Raw genomic sequence first — 25511 nt, 5'->3', positions numbered from 1 at the left:
TTAAAACTAAGATTAGGAACCCATCATAAAATGACCTCATAGCCAACTATAAAGGATATACCATCCTTTATAGAAAGCCCAGGTTGTCATTTATTGGATAAGAAGACTGCAATACTGACAGCAAAAATTTCTCTATCTCCCTTCTAGGTTATAATATAAGAATATCAAGTTCAAGAAGTTGAAAATTTCATAAGATGAAAAGCATCAGTGAGGAAAATGGAGAGAGGGCAAGAAATATGTTTTTCATGTGTTTTAGTAATACAGAAAAGCCATAAACTACAGATTTGCATCAGATAGGGAATTCCTATCATCTTACTGGAACAGTTATTGAAGACAATTTTTAAAAATTGTTATTAATTCAATTACAGCTTTGTTTAGAAATATATTGAAACATAACAAAACTGTATATTTAAGTAAAATACAATCTATGCCTCCCCAAACTTTTATAGCAGCTCAAGTATGAAATGTGTTTATAGCTGGAAATTACCTGTGAAATATTACAGAAACAATTTCAAACACAGGGGGCTAGAAAATGAGCCTTTAATTTATTAAATCATCAAAATATAATCATCAGTAATGAAACAATTATAAGATTATGATCAAAGTACAAATTCCACAAGTAAAAAATGTACCTTAATATCAATCAATAGTTTCATTTTCTTTTAAGTTTGAATCAGGATGTATGACTAGGAGAAATCACTCTTAAAAATGAAGCAATTCTTTCATTGTGCTCCATATTATTTAGAAAAAATTTTAAATGTGATTATGATTATGAAAAATGGTAAAAAAGACACATAAAGATGGAATTGAACATGTCAATTATCAATATTTTCTCATCCTAGTAAATAGCTGTCAAACTGAGAGTATCTGAAAGAGAGGTTACCTATTCCTTAGTTCATCATTACTGCTACATAGGGATTCCCAATTTTCACATGGTGAGCTTTAATTACTTGTGTGGATTAAATCTTAATCCATCATAAATAAAGGATAAATTTTTAATTTTTACTTTGGGATATGGGCTTGTATTTTAATAATATATACTTGTTTTCATATATATTGTATCATTTGATGCTACTATAACCCCACAAGATTTGCAGGATCTGGTTATTATCTCTATTTTGCTAATGAGAAAATGAGACTTGTGGAGATGAAGTGAATTGTTCAAGCGCCTCAGTTAATAACAGATATAGCACTAGAGTCTTTGTCTTTTGCTTTAAAATCAGTCTTCTTTCTATTAGGCCATTAATTCTACATCTGATACTTGTCTGTAGACAAAATATAAAAATTATGATGTCATCTATTAAATTTCATCTTTGGAGATTCAAGTAGGTTGAATAATGGTTGCCCAAAGATATTAGGTGTCAGTTCCTGGGAACCTGTAAAAGTTGCCTTGTAAGTAAAAAGGGTCTCTATAGATGTGGTTAATTTTAGGATCTTGAGATGGGGAGATTATCCTGCCATATGCAGGTGGGATCTACATCCAACCGCAAGTTTCAGTATAAGAGAGAGGCAGAGGGAGATCTGATACAGACAGAGGGCAGAAGATGAAGATAAAGGGAAGAAGGCAATATGACCACGAAAGCAGAGATGAGCGCTGTGGTCACAAGCAAGGGAATGCCAGCAGTCTCCCCGAACTGGAAGAGGTGCGAGGAACAGATTCTTCCTTTGGGTCTTCAGAGGGAGTGTGCTCCTGGGAACATCTGAATTTTAGACCAGTGCCGGGAGCCAGCGTGAGGGATCCCACCCGTGACAAGGTCATGCGGCAGAGGCCTTGATGGGCAAGGCGAATCAGGCCTCAGGGTTTCCCCATGGTATTTCCTAAGCAGGTACCCCCCAAAATAAGAATCTGCCTGCCTTACTGTACTTTTCTACCTTTCTGACACTCTCTGGAAAAAGTTAATTCAGGGCTTCAGTCTCCTGCAAAAGAATGTCTCGGCTTAAAACCCCCTCTGATAACTCTCTAACTTGCCTAACAGGTTCCTCCCCCCCCCCCCGCCCCTGGATCTTTTACAGCTTGTGAATTGCTTACAGCCCCCAACCCAAGAGGTACTAAGCTGAAAGCATCTTAAAGATACAGAGCCTTTTTCTAAAGAGCTAAAAGTCATATTGGTGACAGATTTCACTGTTGACTCAATGATTGCTGCCAGGCCTCCATATTCTTTATCTTTTAGGCACCTGGGAGGATGTTAATCAATGTAAACGGGATATGGAAAAAGATATATAGTAGTTTTGATGTTAGCAACACTAGACTTTTGAGTTAATTACTTTTCTTTTGTTATAAATCACTGTACTCCTTTTACTTGTTATAAATTGCTGTATTTTTGCTATGTAAGAACGTAACTTTATTTAGTGCTTTCTGAGAGTGGCACCAGACGTTGAGAAGAACAACACAAATTAGTCTTCTGGTTGACAAACCCTTATCAGAAAAAAGGCTGTAAAATGTTAATTGGTCCTTTTGGCCAGAAGATGATGTAAATCACCTAAGACTTGTGTATACAACTAGGCATGCAGAGAGAAAAGCCTGGTTTTGATAAGAGTCTGGGCTGCTAATGCTGCATAATTGCATATTACCCATTGGTCACTATGTACAATCAAAAACGTATAAAAGGCATTGCTAGACAATAGAGGCCGGGCAAGTCATTGGAAGGACTGGTTTCCCCCGTGTCTCCTCTTTATTCTAATTTCAGGCTGAATTCCCATCTGGGGCGTGGAGGCTCGCCATGTCTACTTACTTGTCCCGGCTTCTAAGATCCATGAGAGAGAGAGCCCAAGGCGGGGCACTCTCCAATATTCAAACGGACACCGGTGGCCTAACGTAGATGGTGAAGCTCCTTGTCTGGAACTTTATTGGCTTTCCACGTAAACCAAGTTATTCAGCTTCTTTTCTCCACTTAATTTTCCTACTACACTATTTCTTCCTAATCTAATCTTATATTTATAAATAAATAAGGTTTTTCCTTGCCAACACCATCCCTGCTTCAAATTCCCTGGATCCACCGGGGCTGGACCTCAGCAGACCAGTATAACTATCATTGAACTTTTCACTTTCAGAACTGTAAAAGAATAAATTTCTTTTGTTTTAAGCCAGCAAGATTGTATTAATTTGTTACAGCAGCCTTCAGAAACGAGTACAGAGATTCTGTTCAGGTTTTCCATTCCCTGTTCAACTCCATGCAACTCATGTGAGACTCTATTTTGAAACAGATGGATTCAGAGGAAAAGAAGGTTTGTCCATTAAAACTTTCTTAGACGAGAAAATGGTTAAAATGTTAGGATTTCCAAGAACTTCTCAGCAAAGACTTCTTTTCTCTGAAAATTAATAGGGAGTGTTGACAAATTTTTAATACGAAATATTTAAACACAGTAGATATTATTGTTTCATGTGAAAACAAAGTCCTGCTGCTGATAAACTCAAATATACTGATCTACCTAAGATAACTGAGCAGTATATTGGGTATTTATCTGAGAGCCAAAACCTCAAAATTTCATAGTCAAAAATTTGTTTTTCTTTGTAGGAAACATGTTGGAACTATCATGTCTGGAATTATATTTACAACAGAATTTCAGCTATTCATTCTTCTCTACAAATGCTTCTTTTGTGACCTTTCTGCAACCAATAAGAGAAACTCAGACTATTACAGGAATCTTTCTAAATTACCCCAACTTTCAAAACTTCACCAGGATTTGCCAAGATATCACAAGTAAACTCAAGACGTGCTTCTCATGTTTGGCTTGTGAGTCCAAAGGAAACACTGATTTTATTTTTCAGGAACAAACATCAAAAGGTAAATGTGAAAGAAAAGTGAGAACAAAATTTATCAAGGATAAATGACCTTATTCTGTGAAAAAAAAGTATTAATAATATATTCTAAGTCCAGTGGCCCTGAAACACTCAGCTGTGTGGTGCTTGATGAATGACTTACAGGCTTTGGGACAGTAACTTGTTCTTGGTTTACTTTGATTTATCAAAAACAAAATATCCATTCTTAAAATACATCAAAATGCAGCTATAATCCATGTACATTTGATAGCCAAATGATTATTTAGCATGCTCTCTTCAAAAGTACTGAAAAAATTCTAAATAAACTTGTAGGTTCTCATATAAAATCATATCTGGATTCCCCAAGGAGTCACTGAATCCTCAATGCATTTGTACCTATTCCTGTCTAATATTCATCCACTGTTCATGAATTGTCTTTTTACTTGTTTAACTATCCAGTGAGCCTCTCAAGGGCAGGAATCCTGTCTTTGTTCATGATGATATTTCTAAATCTTAGTATAATGTCTGAACTGAGGCACTTAAAAGATAATTGTTTAATAAATGAATAAACAAATAAAAGAATAATTATGTATTATCCATAATATCTAATCAAACCTTGCATTTATTATCACTGAGAAATTAAATAATTAATTTACAGCTATGAAATATACTGGTGGCCCCAAGCCCAAGCATCAAATTTAGTGCTTATACCTGTTCAGTGAGATTGCTTGCTGGGCACCCGCAAACTGGCATTTTTCCCATTCTTTCAAAATGGAAACAAAATTTCTTGGCATTGACTTCAGATAAAGTACAATAGGCAAGTCTTTTTTCTAAGAATCTGCCTGCAGTGCAGGAGACACAGGAGACAGTGATTTGATCCCCGGGTTGGGAAGATCCCCTGGAGAAGGAAATGGCAATCCACTCCAGTATTCTTGTCTGGGAAATCGCATGGACAGAGGAGCCCGGCAGGCTACAGTCCATGGGGTCCCAAAGAATCAGATATGACTGAGCAACTAAGCACATACACACACATTCAAGTAATCCTGTAACTATTGCAGCCTTCTGGGTCAAATGCACCAGAAAGCAATTTGGGGAAATACCTTCATCATGATAGAGAACAATGAAGTGTTTTAAGAACTGAAGCTCACAGATTCTACTTCTCTGCCTCCTTGAAAAGTAAAGCAGTGCATTGATAAGTTATTCTAGTTGCTATGGCTGTGTAGCAATCACCCCCAAACTTAGTGGCTCTAACAACAGCAATCATTTAACTTTTTTCTTTCTTCTTTCCTTCCTTCCTTTCTTTCTCTTTTTTTTTCTGGGTCAGGAATTCAGAATGGGCATAACTGGGCATTTCTGACTTGCAGCATTTCATACTGCTGGAGTTAGACAGTGACTGGAGCTAACACAGGAGTGGGCTAGAGCAGCTACAGGCAAGCTGGGCATTTCTCTCTCTTCTTGTAGTCTCAGAGTTTTTCTATGTGGTCTTTCTTTTTGGGCTAGCTTCGGCTTCCTCACAGCATGGTGGCTTTAAGTCATTGTTACTTAGTGGCCCAAGGCTCCACCATTAGGGATCCAAAAAACAAGGTAGAAATTGCTTCGTATTTTCTGGCCTTATCATACGATGTAATTTTCTCTGCATTTGATTGGTTCAGTTCAGTTCAGTCGCTCAGTCGTGTCCGACTCTTTGCGACCCCATGAATCGCAGCACGCCAGGCCTCCCTGTCCATCACCAACTCCCAGAGTTCACTCAGACTCACGGCCATCGAGCCCGTGATGCCATCCACCCATCTCATCCTCTGTCATCCCCTTCTCCTCCTGCCCCCAATCCCTCCCAGCATCAGAGTCTTTTCCAATAAGTCAACTCTTCGCATGAGGTGGCCAAAGTACTGGAGCTTCAGCTTTAGCATCATTCCCTCCAAAGAAATCCCAGGGCTGATCTCCTTCAGAATGGACTGGTTGGATCTCCTTGCAGTCCAAGGGACTCTCAAGAGTCTTCTCCAACACCACAGTTCAAAAGCATCCATTCTTCAGTGCTCAGCCCTCTTCACAGTCCAACTCTCACATCACGACTACTGGAAAAACCATAGCCTTGACTAGACAGACCTTAGTCGGCAAAGTAATGTCTCTGCTTTTGAATATGCTATCTAGGTTGGTCATAACTTTTCTTCCAAGGAGTAAGCGTCTTTTAATTTCATGACTGCAGTCACCATCTGCAGTGATTTTGGAGCCCCCCAAAATAAAGTCTGACACTGTTTCCACTGTTTCCCTATCTATTTTGAGTAGGTAAATCCTTCCATAGAGATTCAAAGGGAAAAGTATTAGACTCCATTTATTTATGGTGGAGTGGCAAAGTTTTAGGTTAACATGTGTGTTACAGGTTGAATTATATTGGAGTTCTAACCTCAGTATCTCAGAATATGCCGTTATTTGGAAATAGGGTTGTTGCAGATGTAAGTAGTTCAGTTTAACGTGTTATAGTGTTAGCCGCTCAGTCGTGTCTGACTCTTTGCCATCCTACGGTCTGCAGCCTGCCAGGCTCCTCTGTCCATGGAATTCTCCAGGCAAGAATACTCGCGTGGGTAACCGTTCCCTTCTCTAAGGGATCTTCTCAACCCAAGGATTGAACCTGGGTCTCCTGCGTTGCAGGCAGATTCTTTACCGTCTGAACCACCAGGGAAACCCATGGGTAAAGTCATTAGGGTGGGCCCTAATTTAATATGACCGGCATCCTGATTAAACCGGGGGGGGGGGGGGGGGGCGGGGCGGGGATTTGAGAGAGATCAGGGTGATGTTCTACGAGACAAGGAACACTGAAGACTGCCACGAAACCACCAGAAGCTAGAAGGGAAGTGTGGACAGATTTTTCTTCACAGCCTTCAGAAGGAAGCAATCTTGTCAACACTTTAATCTTGAAAGTGTAGCTTCCAGAACTGTGAGACAATACATTTCTATTGTGTAAGTCACCAGTTTATGGTACTTTGTTATGACAGCCCTAGTATAATGTGGGATGGGAAATAATGCTGTGACCATTTTGGTAAATATAACCTGTCCCACAAGTCATCAGGGAAATTTTTTTTTTTCCTTTGAGAGGCTCCAAGTGTATTTCAATCTCACCTAGTTTTCATACTCAAAAAAATGTAAGCACTATAATTGTTACTTTTAGGCTGATAACTTCTTGTTTCTACTCTTTTCTTATTGTATAGGAAGGAAGAGATTTAGCTTTGAGCTGTGTGTGTTTTCTTACTATGTACTACTGTTTTTGTGCATGTGAATAACATTTTGTTAATCTCTTTCTAGTTCTTTTCATGACAGGATCAATGGAAGTGAAGTCAAATAATTTTCGCTCACCTTGTCAACATTTTAACTTCACTGTAACTCCTACGGTTGACCACCTGGAGGAATATAATCTTACCTATAATCTAAAAACCCACACTGGAAGGTCAGCAATCAAGGAGGAAGATCCAACTGAGGCAACATCTATAAACCATACTTGTAGAATTATGGAACACCCACATAATTGTATAAACATTTCTTTCCATTTAGAAATGGATGCAAAAAGTAAGTTTTTAAGGAAATTAGCGGGAAAAGGAGAGTAGAATACAGACACAGAATTAAGTAAGGGCTATCATGTAAGCTTCACTTTAAGTTAAATAGTTGAAGGATTTTATTGATGAAATAACAAGACTAGAAAGAATGTTAGCTCTTTTACCTGTTTATTTTTCTTTTAAAATGTGTTTTTGTGGAGCACAGCTGTACTCAGAGGCAAAGGAGGCATCTATGGGTTGTTATTTGAGGAACATTACAAAGACCCTCTGCCCTAGGATAACTCTGGGAGTGCCTATTAGCTGTGTTTGAAGTAATACTATCACACTTGTGTATTAAACAGTGAGATTTCTTTTTAAATGTAAATATACATGTACATTGTGCTATGCTGTTAAATTTTGAATTGATTTAACATGTCCTTGCTTAGAGCTGAGAAACAGACATGAGAAAAAGAGATTTCTGATGTACTCCTGTGAAGATAGGTGGCGTATAGATTAAGCATTTTGAGTCACTGGAGGACTCTGAGGGAAAAGTAGGAGTCTGGAAGATAAAACTCACATATATATTAATTCTATTTAAGGTTGATTACCTTCCTAGTCACCCTATTCTGAATTAACACAATTGATTCTCTTTTAAATTAATTTTTATTGGGGTATGGTTGCTTTACAATGTTGTGTATCTGCTATACAGCAAAATGAATCAGCCATACATAGGCATATATTCCCTCCCATTTGGACTTCCTTTTCATTCAGGACACCACAGTTCATTAAGTTCCCTGTGCCGTACAGTATGTTCTTATTAGTGATTTTATATTGTATTTATATAATTTTATATATATTTTCTATAGTATATACTATTATATTATATTATATTATATATTCTACAATTGATCCTTACTACTAAGCAAGGTGCCCTCACTTGATCCACAAACTCTACTCTTGAATAGCATTTCATGATATTACCATTTAATGAGTGCTTGCTGTATGCTAAGCTGCATGCCAGGTACTGAGGATGCAGAGAAATGTAAATGGTCAAGTAAGTGTCATCAGTGTAACAGGTGCTATGTTAGAATAATTTACTCTGTTTTCTGATGTTCCAAATATATGGAAGTGTTTCAAATTGCCTTAGAATGCTTTTCTAAAGCTTTAATCATTTTAGAGGCCATTCAAAATATTATATTTATCTTAAAGCAAACACAAACATATGATATAGATGCATTTTAATTTTTATTTATTTATTTTTTATATGCATTTTTAAAGTGAAATATAAGACTTCAAATAAATTTCTCCTGTGAGTTAGTTTGCCTGAGGCCCTACAGCCTCTGCATTTAGAGAGTATTTCAAGGTGTGTGTATGTGTAGGGAGGGTGGGAGACAATCTGAGAAAATCTGAACAGATAGTGGGAGAATCAGGGTAGAGGTTCTGAAAAGGCCATATAAAGAAGGTGACTGTGATGAAATCTGAAATACAGAGATGTTTGGATGACAAATATTTAAAACATTTATTTCAGTGTCTATTTATGTATGTATCTAGTTGCTTTTTATATTTTCTAAAACATGAAGAAGAAATAACCATTGGAATATTGAGAATTTTTGTGTTAATGGAAAAATTCATAAATTCCAAAATGAAGTAGTAATTGATAGCTTTTTTTGGGTACATAAATCAGGAAGTTATCAGTGGTATACAACTATGTAGTGTTGTATTTGGGAAAAAGTATACCTATCTTGCCATGTGTAGAAGAGTGAAAATTTATGTTTTATTCTGCTGTACAAAGACTAACTTGATCTCCTTTCAAAGTCCTATCTACCCGTGGGCAGGGGAAGCTAAGTTTAGTTTAGTCTGGTAAATTTACTCTGACACAATAATTTAACCTGTCTCTAGATTTTTTTTCAGATTCCTATCCATTTGCCCTTGGTCCTCTCCAAGATGGTTCCAGGGATGGGGGTAGGGGGCCACATGGAGTGTAGGGAGACACACTCATCTGTTCTCACTGGTGCTTTGGTGGGAACACTGGCTAGCTTGGTCCCAACTGTGTATATTTTGCTATTGCAGTATGATGTTGGTGAACACACAGTTCTTTTTTCGTAGCTGATCATTGCCCAATGCTCCCTTGGTATTGGGCCCACCTTGGCCTGCTGGTACTGTACATCTTCTGTGCCAGTTAACTGCATGCTTTTATTTTGTTGAGTGAGGTATGGAAGTCTGGCCACTAAACAGCATGGAATGATACTGGGGAGGCTGAGTGCTGCCATCCCAGTCAACCACTACCTTCTCCATTCAGCCTCTTCTTTAAATAAATGTTGACTGAATATTTAATGGACAAATGCACATGGAATGGAGGGGCCTGTGAAAGGGATACCCAGATCATGAGCCCCAGAAGGACAGTCACCCAAGGGTAAAAACAAGTTATATATCCTGCTAAGGTGAACAAGTACTACCTGTGATTTACATGCGAGGAAGAGGGTACATAGGTTGGTTTAGAATGTCAGTAGACAATGGTGTTTTGGACATAAGAAAGTCACTCTCCTTTAAGTTACCGATTCCTACTGGCCAGTGTGTCTTTATGGGACGAAAGGAAATCTTGCTAAGCTATCACTGATGATGATTTTCCTTCCTTGCTGCCTCACTGTCATTTGAAAGAACAATTTTTTTTTTCTACCTGTATCCTTATTCAATCTGGGCGAGGGTAACTACGTTTGTAACTAATGCTTGCATTTGACCTGATCATTGCCAAGTGAGCCCCTGTGGAAAGAAGGTCTGATTAATCATCTACTCAGGCCTCTTACATGCCTCAATCCAGCCTCTTTCTTTGTCTTTCCCTTTCTTCCCCATCCTCATCTTACTCATTGCATCTTTCGTTTGAGGGCACATTTTTTTGGTTGCTTGGCCCAGGGTCAAACTGTTAATCACAAGTGGCTCTGATGCTGGTATTCTGCTTGTTGTGATTCCAACCTAGTGACAGCAAAATTTGCATCGACATAACCTGGAAGTGAAATTAATTCTAGAATCTTGAAATTATCAATAAGCGGATCCCTGGAAACCACTTGGTCGTGTTTCTTCATTTAGTATGTTAGGAAAGAACTCAGCAAAGCAAGTGACCCTGTGACAGTGATGGCTATATATTCGACTTCTCAGTTATGGGCAGGATATACAGTAGAATCCAGCTGTATCACCGTGGTGCCTCTTATCTGCTGCATCCCACTTTACTGTATTTTTGCTACATTTTTCTTTGCAGATTCTGTCTGTTCCATGAAGATCACTTGGTATGTTCTAGTTCTATTAGTTTTTATAGTTTTGCTCATCTTCATTGTCCACAAAATACTTGAAGGCCACAGAAGAGCGCAGAAATGGCAGAGTAAGTACTGAAAAATTCACTATTTGGGATAATTTATCTAGTGTCCAGAAGTCCCTAATCTTATCTGTAGATTCCATTTCTCTTTTTGGTTCAATTTACCACTTACTGGGCATCTGTGTATTTAAGTGGTGATTCTAGGTAACTCAAGGGACATAGGCAGAGGTAAGACAGCACCAGCACTCACGGAGTTTCCTGTGTTTTTCTCCAGCCCAGACAGGTGATTAGGAGGGGGAAGAAAGGCTGGGTTAATTGGAAGGAGTTGGTGGACTGGAGATTGAGCAGAGCTTGGTGGAAGTGAGGCAGAAGAGGGGTAGAAGAATAGGGAATGGTGATAAAGGATTTCAGAATTGGAGGTCTTAAGCTCTAGGCTCTAGGTGATGAGTATGAGCAAGAGTCAATCTATAATAAGTGTTGGGGAGAAAATAGATTTTTGACTGTGAAGCACTAAGATGTGTAATTGGAAATAAGGATAATAGGGATGATATTTTAAAAGAATTAACAACTGATTAGGTATGACAAGAGCATCTACCTATCAGAACAGACATTGACTGTCAACTACTGTTGCAGTCCTATGGTGTGTACCCATGTATATACTGGCCCTACAGCTGTTTGAGTATGTATACATGACCCTTCTGGCATGTACCCATGAACATGCTGGCTGAATATTAAACCTGATGAGTAGTTGGTTTCTTAAGGATAGTGTAAAGTGTATCATTACAAGATTAGGCTTTGGAGACGGGTACTTAGTTTAGAATCCTAGGGCTACTACTTACTATTTATGTGACTGTGAAAATTACTTACCATGGTTGAGTGTTCCTTTCCACCTCTGTAAAGTGAGATTAATCCCCATTCTTACACAGAGTTGAGGCAAGGATTGAACTAAAGAGATTACATAAGAAGTAGTTCTCAAAAAAGGATAGTAGTATTGTGTTGGTGTAGTATTTCCTAAGACTCTTGTGTTCTTTACCAGGCAAGGCATGTTAGTAGGCAGAACAAACGGTTGCCTCTAGGTTTGAGTGAAAGTGTCATTAATTATTTTGGCTAAGTGTTTGTTGGAGATATTTCTAAAGACAGTTTCATATTGTCTTATCATTGGTACATTAGTATATGAGGTCCTAAACACATTGGTCAGTAATATCATCAATATTCTTCGTTTGTAGAATAAACATTTGCAGAGCATTCCCATGAGTTTCTTTTTTCCTTTTTTTTTACTAGATTCTCAAAGTATACAGACCGGACATGTTCTATTTCTTTTATTTTATAGATGAGCCTCTGAGGCGCAGAGAGATTAAGTGTGTTGTCCAAAGTAATACAGTAATAAAATGACAGAATTAGAATTAAGACCCAGGGTCTTTCTAATTTTAAATAAAATATTTTTTTACTATTTTAAATAAATGTGTGTCCTTTGCAATAGTGCATAGTTTTGAGTTTCTTGATCTATTTTTCTATGAATGGTTCAGTTCAGTCGCTCATTTGTGTCTGATTCTTTGTGACTCCATGAACTGTAGCACGCCAGGCCTCCCTGTCCATCACCAACTCCTGGAGTTCACCCAAACTCATCTCCATTGAGTCGGTTATGCCATCCAACCATCTCATCCTCTGTTGTCCCCTTCTCCTCCAGCCCTCAATCTTTCCCAGCATCAGGGTTTTTTCAAATGAGTCTACGCATGAGGTGGCCAAAGTATTGGAGTTTCAGCTTTAACATCAGTCCTTCCAATGAACACCCAGGAGTGATCTCATTTAGGATGGACCAGTTGGATCTCCTTGCAGTCCAAGGGACTCTCAAGAGTCTTCTCCAACAACACAGTTCAAAAGCATCAATTCTTTAGCACTCAGCTTTCTTTATAGTCCAACTCTCACATCCACACATGACTGCTGGAAAAACCATAGCCTTGACTAGATGGACCTTTGTTGGCAAAGTAATGTCTCTGCTTTTCAATATGCTGTCTAGGTTGGTCATAACTTTTCTTCCAAGGAGTAAGCATCTTTTAATTTCATGGCTGCAATCACCATCTGCAGTGATTTTGAAGCCCAGAAAAATAAAGTCAGCCACTGTTTTCCCATCTATTTGCCATGAAGTGATGGGACCAGATGCCATGATATTAGTTTTCTGAATGTTGAGCTTTAAGCCAACTTACATATTAGAAAAGAGAGAGATAGAAGCCAGATGGAGAAAATGTCTAGAAAGAGATCAATAGTGGGGAGTGACATGTTTTTAGGAACATCTACCTAAACGACAGGATTACTGGCTTTCAAAAGCTTGCCTTGCAAATCCAACATATGAAGTAGTGAAAATTATCATGCCATTTTGGACATTAAATATTAAATATATGTCAAATATTCTGTATATCATATCTATTACGCATAACAAAATAATATTCTGCATACAAGAATAGATGCCCAATGGCACTTATGGCAGTGGAGAAGCCATTGGTTTTAGAAAGTATCTACTTGTTAATGGAAAATAACAATAAGAAAAAGCTCAATGTCTTATTAATCCAGGCTCTGCTATGAATGGCCCATTTTCCTTGGTAATCCTTGGAACCAACATGGGGAATATATATTAAGAATATGCTTGCTTATCATCTAAATATTTAATATCTTTTCTTGGAATAGGTCATAAATACAAACCTACATCTGTCCTCTTACGAGGAAGTGATTCTGAGAAACTACGAACATTGAATGTGCGGGTTGTTTCAGGTGAGTTCTGTGATATCCAAACAGAGCCGTGCCTATGAAATTCCAATGTGTCACCATTTCACTATAGACACAAGATAGAGTGATCTGAGCTCATTTAAATTAGTCTTGTAGCCGGAAGAAAGGAGCCATGAGCAAATGAAATCCAGTATAATGTGTCTTATTATCAGGGGACAGTTATGATAAAAACTACTTCCTTAAATAATGGAAAGTTGGCTTAATTGGCAAGAAGAAATTCACGTGAGTAGGCAGAGGAGAGAAAGCAATAAGGAATAAGCCTCAGGTTTATTTTTAAATGAGACAAGATACCATTATTCCTTGGAATTGCAAGAAGTAATTGCAGAGTGGGCATAGTTTTGCTGGAGTCTTCACTTAGCAGAGGGTGTCATTGTACAAAGAGAACGTCTAATAGCCCCAATTAAAAAGTCCCCTGTCCTCTCCTGAGAGCTAGAAATGGAATAAGGGAATCCTAATTAGAGCAGCTGAGGGGGCTGTGAGCACAGATGCTGTGGTTCGATCTCATTCTTCTAATTGTGAAGCCTCTTTCTGAATTCAAATTGTCAAACCATATTAAAGAGAGAGAGAATACAACATGGGCAAAACTTCATCAGGGAGAAATATTGTCCTCAACTCAGAAAACCAGAGAATTATGACTGGTGTTCCCATAGCTCCTGGTGCACAGCCAGGGAGCAGGTGCCTTCACATTTTATGAGAAGTTCGATAAGGAAGCTTCATGTCTGCTGTGTAAACAATTTTCAAAAACAAAAGGAAACCAAACCCTGAGCCCTCACCACAGCTACATTTGTAACCACATGGAGAGTTGCACAGCATTTCACTGGAAAATATGCTCTGGGAACTTTCTTAGTTTTTTTAAACTGGGAAGTACTCAGAGCCCTAATTTGAGAAAAAAAAATTGGGTTGGGTGCCCCGAAAGAGCTCAATTAAAAAGAAACTTAGACTTTCTACGCTCATCATTAGCAGTAAAATGGTTAACCTATGGCGAATAAGAAGCATTAGCTAAGTCATCATTTGACATCAGCAACGTACATGAACTTGGGCAAACTCCGGGTGATGGTGAGGGACAGGAAGGCCTGGCATGCGGCAGTCCATGGGGTCGCAAAGAGTCAGACACAACTGGGTGACTTGGGCAACAACAACAAAAAGGAGGGGAAGGTTGATGAAAACTGCATGCGGTCAGTGCCAATTTTGTTTGATGAATGAAATAGACAACATAGGGTGGTTTCAAATGGCAAAAGTAACGTTTCTTTGTGGCATAGCCTCTGCTCGCCCTTCTTACCCAGTGCCTGTGCCTGCCGTTCACGGGCCAGGCATGTTTTAACCCAGTACTCCTGGGCTTTGGATCGACTTAGGAATTCTGGTACTTTCTCATTTTAAGTCATAATTCTGAGCCCTGTAGCCTTGTCTGAAAAAAAGTCAGTAGTTCCCCTGTCAACCTGTAAATTCAGGGGAAACACAAATTTAAAGTACTAGCTAACCACAAGACTCACCTCACAGGTTCTATTTATGAGCCTGTGATTTTCATGCACCAGAGGAATCTGCCTCGGCCATCCTTTCCCTTTAATGGTTCTCATTAAAAATCCTCTGACTTTATTACCAGGCATATAATATTAATGTTTAGAGTGGGCCAAGGGGTGATGGCCTTTTGTTAAAAAAAAAAAAAAAACAAAAAAAACCAAGGGGTCTTTGGAAGCTTAGCATCTTAAAGGGAGGAAGAAGCAGATGCTTTCTTGTTATAAATATTCCTTTAACCTAAATGCAGTTTCCCCCCTCCCATGATAAGTTGCTCTTTCTGAGAGAGAAATGGGAAGGAAATAATGTCTCCCCTGAGTGCTGTTTCTAAGGCCTCTCTTTGTAATGATGGATGATCGGCAACAGTGAGAATCTAAGGGGAAAAATGTGCCAGCATGATTCTCTGGAGAAGCAGTAACATGAGTGAAAAAGAAAAAAAAAAGTAGTTCAAAGAGAACAGTGACTATAGTCAGATTCAGCAGAGCAGCTTGCTGTCAGCCCTGCCTGTACGTTCCAGAAGGTCTCTTTAGTTGCTCATGTATTACAAAATAAGTATTGTGACACACATACACACAGAGATATAGATAGCTCACACCCTCAAGAAGAGAGGAATAACACCCTTGCACTGCACGGGGCCCGGCACGTGCCGGGGGCACGGTGAACACAGGTGAAATAAATAAGCCTCATCGCTACAGAAAGAGAAGTCATACAGAATCAATTCTCAAGCTTCTGTGTGTCTCTAATATTTTCTCTCTTGCTTGGGGGAAGTGTGGTGCCTTCTGTTGTCTGCCTTGACATTCATCTATTTTACATTTTATTCACTTGACTATATTCTTGACTCTGTCTTATTCATCTTTGGACTCTTGTCCCTAGCATAGTATCTGGCATGTAGTTCATGCACAATAAAAGCTTATTAAATTGCACAAACCCTAAGGGGAAATGAGTGTAGAGTAAAAGGAGCAGTTGAATGAGAAATGAACCTTGGGGGTGGGGAAAGGTGAAAACAAATGGAGAGACGGAATGATCAAGGGAACATAATTTCAAGAACATAAAATGCACTTTGTAGAATTGCTAAAGATATCAAAGGATAATAAAAAACATTTTGAAGAAATTTTGAGAACCATGCAAAAGTAACTTGGAGATTCATCCATAAAAACAGTGCTTAATGAGTTGACTCCCTTGGGAGATGAAGGCCAGGGTAGTGTATCTGAATCATTGGGTGCAAACAATAGAAACCAACTTGGCTGATTTGACAGAAAGGAAATTTATGGGAAAAGCAGTAGAGAAACCATGGAAGCAACAAGAACATTAGGTAATCTAAGCTTGTGCAGGAGTTGAGGGGACAGGCAGCCAAAACATGACTGGTGTTACCCCATAGGAATGGTCTGTTGAGAATGCCTCTGCTGATATCCACACCGGATGCTCCCTCTGGGTTGCCAGAGCTCCCTTTTGAGCACCTAGCCACTTTGCATCACTGTCCAGAATTGCAAGCCCCACAGAGGGGTATCTGGTTGACTGAATGAAGGCATAGATTGGTACTCTGGGTACCAGGAAGCAGGGAGAAGGGATGTCTGCCCCTCTAACTTCCTGCATACTTGAGAGTGCCACTGAGATGGCCACATATTGGACAGCCAATAAATACATATCTATGTGCACGACAGCAGGTTCCTAGGAGTTGAGCCTCCTCCACTGCATGGGTCAGCCAAGGGAGTTCTATCATCTCGTTCTACACTATGTCTATCAAAAACGGTGAGATCTTTAAAACTTGAAATTCTGTACTTTCAAATATTGAACCAAAATATATTGAACACTTACTCTGAGCCAGAAATGGTGCTAAGCATTGCTGACACAGTGGTCGTACCACAGTGCTGTCTCTGCCTTCACAGAGCTGAGGCCACCATTCAAGAGATTCAACCCCTGGTTCCTTAGGAGAAGGGAAGCTAATTAAACTATACAAACTCAGTAACCCCCTTGATGTGCACAGTACTTTCACACACATCATTTTATATCATTTCATAAGAACCTCACTTTTTTTTCCTGATGAGAAAAACGGAAGCTAAGAGAGCTTAAAGTAACTGACCCACTGCCAGATCCTAGCAGGGTCAGGGTTCAAACTCGGTTCTAACCAGTGGTTGCACTTTCCAGCACATTGCTTAATGGCAATGATGAACCAGGAAGTTTACTGCTGGTTCAGATCAAAACTCTTCTCACTCTTTAGATGTAAAAGAGCTGGAAACCGAGATGAAACATTTTCTCTATAATGTAGCAGGAGTTGTGTGAGACAGTGTGAGTCATCCTCAAAGTAACATTTCAGCACTGACAGTTAATGTGGGTGTGTTCTGAAGAACCACAAAGCAAAGAAAATGGAATTTTATCATGAATGAGAATTGCTAAATGCCAAAAGGAGGCGGATGACCTTGTAATATATATTACTCCCAAATAAAGCTGATGGCAGTGTAAAATTATAAATTGCAACATGTTTAAGGCCAGTATAAAGATTAAGCAGGTTTCAATTTTATGCAGAAGATAAATTACTGGTACCAGATGTCCAGCAACCAAGCAAGATAACATGAAAATTTAATTTTTACTTGCTTAACTATAATATTTATGACTCTTAAAATATAGATTTGGGTTCATAAAACAGTAAAGGTTATAGCCATCTGCTTGGTTACAGAATAGATCAAGAAGCAGAGGGTGACTCTACATGTAGGAGGAAATTCATAAGAGTGAAGAATCCATAGGCTAAATAAGATGATTTACTCTGTTCATTCACTGAGTGAATCTATGTGACAGCCATTTGTGCCAGGTCTGAAAAAACATGGTAAAACATTTTGCAGATGAACATCTTCTTCTGTACAAAACTTTCCCTGCCTGACCCACCCTACCCCCAGTCATCACCTCCCTTGCAAACCTTCCCCTTTCCCACCCTGCCTTTGTCTGATTAACTCCAACCCTGCTTTTCTTTAATCTTGGTTTAACTAACCTTTTCTCAGGGAAGTGTCTCAGATTTGGTGGACAAAGTAAACTACACCCTCATAACACATCTTTTTTGTGGCAATTATCACTGTTGTTCTTTTATGTTTCTGTTATTACTTATTGATGTCTCTCCTGTGAGCCAGTTAGCACCTTGTGATCAGGACACTACCTGATAATACTCATTGCTGCATCCCCAGCTCATAGTACAGTGTATAGAAGAGTTCATAACGGGTACCCAATAAATATTTGTGAAACAAATACAACCCTGTGTTGTCTATGTTGAAAGAATGGCTGCTGTCATCTTACAAAGACCTTTTCCTCCTAAACTATAACTTTTGATAATGCCTACCCAAAATAACAAAAGGAGAATGGTTAAACACTTAATCAGTTTCATTCCTTGGAGTATTAAGGATACCTGCAGTGTCAATGAATCAGATACTGAGTCAACGACTCGGAATATTAGCACCTATCTGTTCAAGAAGCTTTTCCCCCTTTTTAATTGCTAATTCTAGATCATGCTGCAGTCATTTCCCCAGCCCACCATCCACATTTGATTCTCTCACTGGCCAGATTTGGAACAGCTGAATAGTTTTAGGATCACTGTTCATAAAAACAGATGGAGCTTTGAACATAGTAGGGAGTTGGCACCTTAAATAATGGAAGTGTGTTTTAAGGCACCATAATTGGTTCTATTAGCCCTAAAAGGTTACTAGCTATCTTGGGCGTGCACAAAAGTGCCCATGTTTTCATGTGATGGAAACGTCAGAATGATGCATAGCAATATTGAAATTCTATATTCCTATGACAATTAGATCTTCATGACCCAGATAACCACGATGGTATGATCACTCACCTAGAGCCAGACATCCTGGAATGCGAAGTTAAGTGGGCCTTAGGAAGCATCACTATGAACAAAGCTAGTGGAGGTGATGGAATTCCAGTTGAGCTATTTCAAATCCTGAAAGATGATGCTGTGAAAGTGCAGCACTCAATATGCCAGCAAATTTGGAAAACTCAGCAGTGGCCACAAGACTGGAAAAGGTCAGTTTTCATTCCAATCCCAAAGAAAAGCAATGCCAAAGAATGCACAAACTATCACACAATTGCACTCATCTTACATGCTAGCAAAGTAATGCTCAAAATTTTCCAAGCCAGGGTTCAACAGTATGTGAATCATGAACTTTCAGATGTTCAAGCTGGATTTAGGAAAGGCAGAGGAACCAGAGATCAAATTGCCAACATCCGCTGGATCATCAAAAAAGGAAGAGAGTTCCAGAAAAACATGTTACTTCTACTTTATTGACTATGCCAAAGCCTTTGACTGTGTGGATCACCACAAACTGTGGAAAATTCAAGAGACGGGAATACCAGGCCACCTGATCTGCCTCCTAAGAAATCTGTATGCAGGCCAAGATGCAACAGTTAGAACTGGACATGGAACAACAGACTGGTTCCAAATCGGGAAAGGAGTATGTTAAGGCTGTATATTGACACCCTGATTATTTAACTTACTTGCAGAGTGAAAGTGAAAGTGAAGTTGCTCAAACGTCTGACTCTTTGCGACCGCATGGACTGTAGCCTACCAGGCTCCTCCCTCCATGGGATTCTCCAGGCAAGAGTACTGGAGTGGGTTGCCATTTACTTCTCCAGGGGATCTTCCTGACCCAGGGATTGAACCCTGGTCTCCCGCATTCCAGGCAGACGCTTTAACCTCTGAGCCACCAGGGAAGCCCAAATGCTGGGCTGGAAGAAGCACAAGATGGAATCAAGATTGCTGGGAGAAATATCAATAACCTCAGATATGCAGATGACACCACCCTTATGGCAGAAAGCAATGAAGAACTAAAAAGCCTCTTGATGAAAGTGAAAGAGGAGAATGAAAAGGCTGGCTTAAAACTCAACATTCAGAAAACTAAGATCATGGCATCTTGTCCCATCACTTCATGGAAAATAGATAGGGAAACAATGGAAACAGTGAGAGACTTTATCTTTTGGGGGGCTCCAAAATCACTGTAGATGGTGACTGCACCCATGAAATTAAAAGATGGTTGCTTCTTGGAAGAAAAGCTATGACCAACCTAGACAGCATATTAAAAAGCAGAGACATTACCACAACAAAGGTCCATCTAGTCAAAGCTATGGTTGTTCCAGTAATCATGTATGGATGTGAGAGTAAGACTATAAAGAAAGCTGAGTGCCAAAGAATTGATGCTTTTGAACTGGTGTTGGAGAAGACTCTTGAGAGTCCCTTGGACTGCAAGGAGATCCAACCAGTTCATCCTAAAGGAAATCAGTTCTGAATATTCATTGGAAGGACTGAAGCTGAAGCTGAAACTCCAGTACTTTGGCCACCTGATGCGAAGAGCTGACTCATTGGAAAAGACCCTGATGCTGGGAAAGATTGAAGGCAGAAGGGGATGATAGAGGATGAATGGTTGGATGGCATCACCAACACAATGGACATGAGTTTGAGTAAGTTCTGGGAGTTGGTGGCGGGCAGCGAAGCCTGGCATGCTGCAGTCTGTGGGGTCACAAAGAGTTGGACACGACTGAGCAACTGAACTGAACTGATGACAATTAGAAGAAATAATTAAGACGGAAAGACTTTTTTGAAGCCAGCTTAGAGAACTGAATAAGAATCACCGAACCATCTGAGAATGTCCACATCTGTCTTGCCCGAAGTAATCTGTGAGGATTAACTTGAATTCATCCATTTTTAGAGAGGCTGTAAAAATTTTTTCCTTTATTTTCCTTAAGGCAGCCATACTAGCTTTGCCAAAGTCACAAGGAAATGATATCGATAGTTCTGTTTCAGTACCTGGTCCGCTTTGAAGGAACATGGCAGGCGAGGCCCAAGCCCGGTTGGGCCGCTGCCCTCAAGGCCACACAGGTTCACAGAGGTAACTTACCTGGTCCAGTGCCTTCCTTCAGGCCTCTTGGCACAGCCTCCTGGAATGGCAGCAGGATCTATGGTTGTGTAACCCAGCTCACACCAATAGTTGATAAAACCAGAAGAGCAGAATATTAATTCCCAAAGAGAAAACACAGCTGAGAGAAATATGGACCAAAACGCTTCTGACGGCACGCACCTGTGTTCTCTCTTCTTAGAACCACGTGGGAAGACAAATCACAGCCAAGGCTTGTTTGCCAGGTCTTCAAGTGGATTCTTTTGCTAACATAGTTTCAGAGGCCTTATTCCCTGTTTTAGAGGAAGCCTAATTGGCTCGTTTCACACAGCACTTTTAACATTTAACAGGTTTTAGCCTAGGGGTAATTTCTGAAGATAACTTTGCCGTGTTTGTGCTCTGATTATGGGTTGATTTTATAGATTAACTCTCACCGGGCACTCTTGTTTTCCTTATCTCCAAATTCCTGGGTGGCACCTCAAGAGGTTTTGTTCAGCTTGAACCCACAGCCTTTTTTTTTTCCCAAAGAAACACAGGCACAGATAAGTTAAATAACATTCTTTCAGTCATTCAACAGGTATTTATTGAGTACCTGTTATGTGTCATGCTCCAAGATGGAGTTCTGGGGAGTGAACTGAGCAAAAAATACAAACTTTGTACCCTGGACGCAGACAAATAAGGAATTACAACAAAACTAGATGCCTTCTCCTTTGGGGAAGTAGAGGTCACAGAGGGTCATAGGACACCTAAGTTTGTTTTGTTCTCCTTGTTTTTCCTTTTGGCTTTCCAATTCAGTAACCAAGTAAAATTTAGCTGAACAAGTACTTTTACAGAAAAGAAGATAAAAAATTTGATGTGGCAAATTCCCTTAGTAGCCAAGAGAGCCTGACTAGGATGGGGAAGTTTTAGATGTTTCTTCAGTGTGGAAGACGTACCCTGTGTTTCACATGAAAATCGTCAGGAACAAAGCGAAGGAAACACCTCATAAATTTCTGTTACTCAGTGGGAATCAAGAATTACTTTGGAAGGACAAGCTGGGGTTAGAGACTAAATATTACAGATATGAAGCATTTTGAAAAGTGATAAAAATTTTTAAAAAGAAGAAGAAACATCATCAGAGGTCACCCTGGCCATTGTCATGGGTGGAGTGATAGGGGCTTTATTTGAGAACATAAAGCATGTGGTTTTATTTTTAATCAAAATTTCTGTTGTTGGAAATCCATTTTGTTCACTAGATTCAGTCAGGTCAAAACTCAGACCAGGGTTCTTTCTAAATTTTTAGGCTCCGCTGAGGCTCTTATAAAAAGTCAAAGAAATGTTTGGTTCAGAGATTTGACAAATTCATGAAAAAACCTTTATGAAGTTTAAAAATATTTCAGACTGCTTCTGCTGCATTAAGTAGTGTTGCTAAATGAATATGATTTGAAAGAAGCTATTTTTCAGTGTAAAACTAGAAAAAATATCACCTGTTTTAGCTATTCTGAAGAAGGTATTAAAATGACAGATATCCTACCTTTTTGCCATTTAATCAATTTTTGTGAAGTTTTCCTATTAGCATATAAGTTACATGACTTTGGATACTAGGAGAAAAAGAAGATAGTGTTCCGCTAGAGAGTTACTTTGAACTAGTTGCCATTTTGACAAATAATGACTTTCTGAATTATAGTTATACCACACTATAAAACATCAGGAAACCGAATAAATAAGCAAATGATGAGCAGTTTGACTTTCAAACCAAAAGGACTCTGTTAATTTTCTTCGATAATTATTTGGTTCCATGAATAGGCTCTTTTGAGATTTTAACCTTTAAAAATTATTCTCTCTAAATCTCAAAATTTGGAAGGTTATAAGATGTTTTACCAGCAGGGAAGGAGTGGGGAGGAATAGATTAGGCATTTGGGATGAACATATACATGCTCAGTCACTCAGTCGTGTCTGACTCTTTGCGACCCCATGAATTGCAGCACGCCAGGCCTCCCTGTCCATCACCAAATCCCGGAATCCACCCAAACCCATGTCCATCGAGATGGTTATGCCATCCAGCCATCTCATCCTCTGTCGTCCCCTTCTCCTCTTGCCCTGAATCTTTCCCAGCATCAGGGTCTTTTCCAATGAGTCAGCTCTTTGCTTCAGGTGGCCGAAGTATTGGAGTTTCAGCTTCAACATCACTGCTATATTTAAAATAGACAACCAACAAGGACCTACTGTATAGCACAGGGAACTCTGCTTAATAGTCTGCAATAACCTAAATGGGAAAAGAGTTTGAAAAAAGAGTAGAAACATCTATATGTATAACAGAATCATTTTGCCGTACACTTTAACCTTGTTAATCAATTATACTCCAATATAAAATAAAAATTAAAAAAAGATACTTTGTCAAAGATGCCTAAACAATTATTCACATGGACGTTCCTTCTGAAACTTTAATGTGCATCAGAATCAACCATCAAAGGCCCCCTGGGCCATTAAGAAGATAGATCTGGGGCAGGGTTCTAGAGCCTGCGCTTTAAATTACCACTGCTGGGGATTTTCAGGCCAAGGCTCTGTTGATCACTTTGTTTTCTATTGCTGTGTAACAAATTACCACAAACTTAGTGGCTGAAGACTACGTACCTTCATTATCTTAGTTTCTGTGGGTCAGAAATGTGGGTACTGTTCTGCTGCATTCCAGGGACTCACAAGCTTGAAGTCAAGATGCGAGCTGGCCTGTGTTGTCATCTGAAGGGTTTCCTTCCACGTTGGTTCATGTTGTTGGCAGAATTCATTTATTTGAGGATGTAGACTGAAGGCCCTGGCTTCTTAACTGGCTCTCACCACCAGAAACCACCCCCAGGTCCTAGAGGCCACCTGCAGAGCCCTGCTATAGACCCTTTAAGTACACAGTTCACAACATGGCAGCTTGCTCCTTCGAGCCCAGTGAGGGATCCTCCCTGATGGCAGGGAAGGCCAAGTCTCTCTTTTAAAGGCTTTCGAATCAGACCCACCCAGGATAGACTCTCTCAAAATCAACTGATTTGGGATGTTAATTAACCTGCAAAAGCTCTTCATCTTTGTGTAACCTAGTCACAGGAATGAGATCCTATTACATTCCTGCCCATGCTCAAGGGAGGAGAATTAAAGGGGGGCATGTACACCAGGAGTGGGAATCTTGGGGGCTGTTGTAGAATTCTTCCTACCACAACCACCCTTGAGAAGGACAGGTTTAAAAAGACAAAAACCACAGACCCCCGGGGATTTTCCGTGTGAGAGAAATAAGGCTGATAGATCTAGCCCCGTGAGTGCAGTTGGCCCTTACCAACAAAAGAGCCTGTGAAACATTAGACAATTCAGGACTTTAGTAAATGATGAAAATGGCTTATCACATTAGTAGGACTACAAAAAATTGCTGAATGAATAATGCTTGGACAACTGACTAATCGGAAAAAAAAATTACTTAATCCAGAGCTCACACTAACACTACAGTAAATTTCAAACAGGTTAATGATTTTAATAGTAACATGAAACCACAAAATAGAAGAAACAATGGTAGAATTCATTTATAATGAACTGCAAAACTAATCATGACACAAAACTCAGCTAAATCACTAATAAATTTGACCATGTGTAAAAGAAAGTACTGGAGAAGGCAATGGCAACCCACTCCAGTACTCTTGCCTGCTGGAGGAGGCTGGTAAGCTGCAGTCCATGAGGTCACAGAGTTGGACTTTACTAAGTGTTTTCTTTACTTTGCTTCTCCTTCACTATACTTCGGATCTTGTGCCCAGAAAGCGGTGGGAGAGGAGGAATGAAAGGAAAGATACAAAGTTGAGAGAAATGGGTGAAAAGTGTCAGACTTGCAGACAGGAAATTGAGTGAGTGGTAGAAACTGCCAAAATCCTGTTTAGACCCAGGGCATAGTTCTCTTACTACAATAGAATATACTGTGTCTGCTTTTGCATTGCTGTTGACTAAATAAAGACTAGAACAGCTCTCTTTATTAAATAGCAGACACCACAGAGAGGCTGCCGATGACTCTGGTCAAGGACGTGCTTCCTCCAATACCAGAACTAGAAGTTACTCCCGCGGTGCATCAGCAAGATCAACATACACGGTGAGTGATGCTTCAGTTTTATCAATGATTTGGCTATTTATTATAAACTCAAATAGATCCAAGGAGGTATGCTGCTGCTAAGTCACTTCAGTTGTGTCCGACTCTGTGCGACCCCCTAGACGGCACCCCACCAGGCTCCCCCGTCCCTGGGATTCTCAAGGCAAGAACACTGGAGTGGGTTGCCATTTCCTTCTCCAATGCACGAAAGTGAAAAGTGAAAGTGAAGTCGCTCAGTCGTGTCCAACTCTTAGTGACCCCATGGACTGCAGCCTACCAGGCTCCTCTGTCCATGGGATTTTCCAGGCCAGAGTACCGGAGTGGGTTGCCATTGCCTTCTCCGGAGGTATAGTTAACTTCAAATTGCATTCCTGTCTGGATGTAGCAGATAGAGGGCTTCCCAGGCAGTGCGCTGGTGGCGCTGCATTAGCGCCTGCCAATGCAGGAGACATAAGAGATACGGGTTCAATTGCTGGGAAGATCCCCTGGAGGAGGAAATGGCAACCCACTCCAGTATTCTCACCTGAAGAATCCCATGGACAGAGGAGTCTGGCAGGCTACAGTCCCTGGGGTCACTAAGAGCCTGACATGACTGAAGTGACTTACCAGGCAGGTAGCACGTAGGAGATAGAATGTGATGAACTTTCAAAATCGGTTC

General features: G+C 39.8%; 1 protein-coding gene across 1 annotated transcript in view; it reads left to right on the top strand.

Moving 5' to 3' along the window:
- The window catches only part of TMEM156 (transmembrane protein 156), a 36458-nt gene extending 11598 nt beyond the window's left edge, over positions 1-24860 (top strand). The window contains exons 2-6 of the mRNA XM_068975792.1: positions 3516-3785; positions 7058-7318; positions 10538-10657; positions 13274-13357; positions 24754-24860. Of these exons, the coding sequence (XP_068831893.1) occupies positions 3516-3785; positions 7058-7318; positions 10538-10657; positions 13274-13357; positions 24754-24860 (842 nt within the window). The remainder of the gene's footprint in view (positions 1-3515; positions 3786-7057; positions 7319-10537; positions 10658-13273; positions 13358-24753) is intronic.
- The last annotated feature ends 651 nt before the right edge of the window (positions 24861-25511 follow it).

Source organism: Capricornis sumatraensis, chromosome 7 (genome assembly GCF_032405125.1).
Source record: "Capricornis sumatraensis isolate serow.1 chromosome 7, serow.2, whole genome shotgun sequence".
NCBI lineage: Eukaryota > Metazoa > Chordata > Mammalia > Artiodactyla > Bovidae > Capricornis > Capricornis sumatraensis.
The sequence above is the reverse complement of the archived record's forward strand: the minus strand, read 5'-3'. Positions and strand labels throughout refer to the sequence as shown.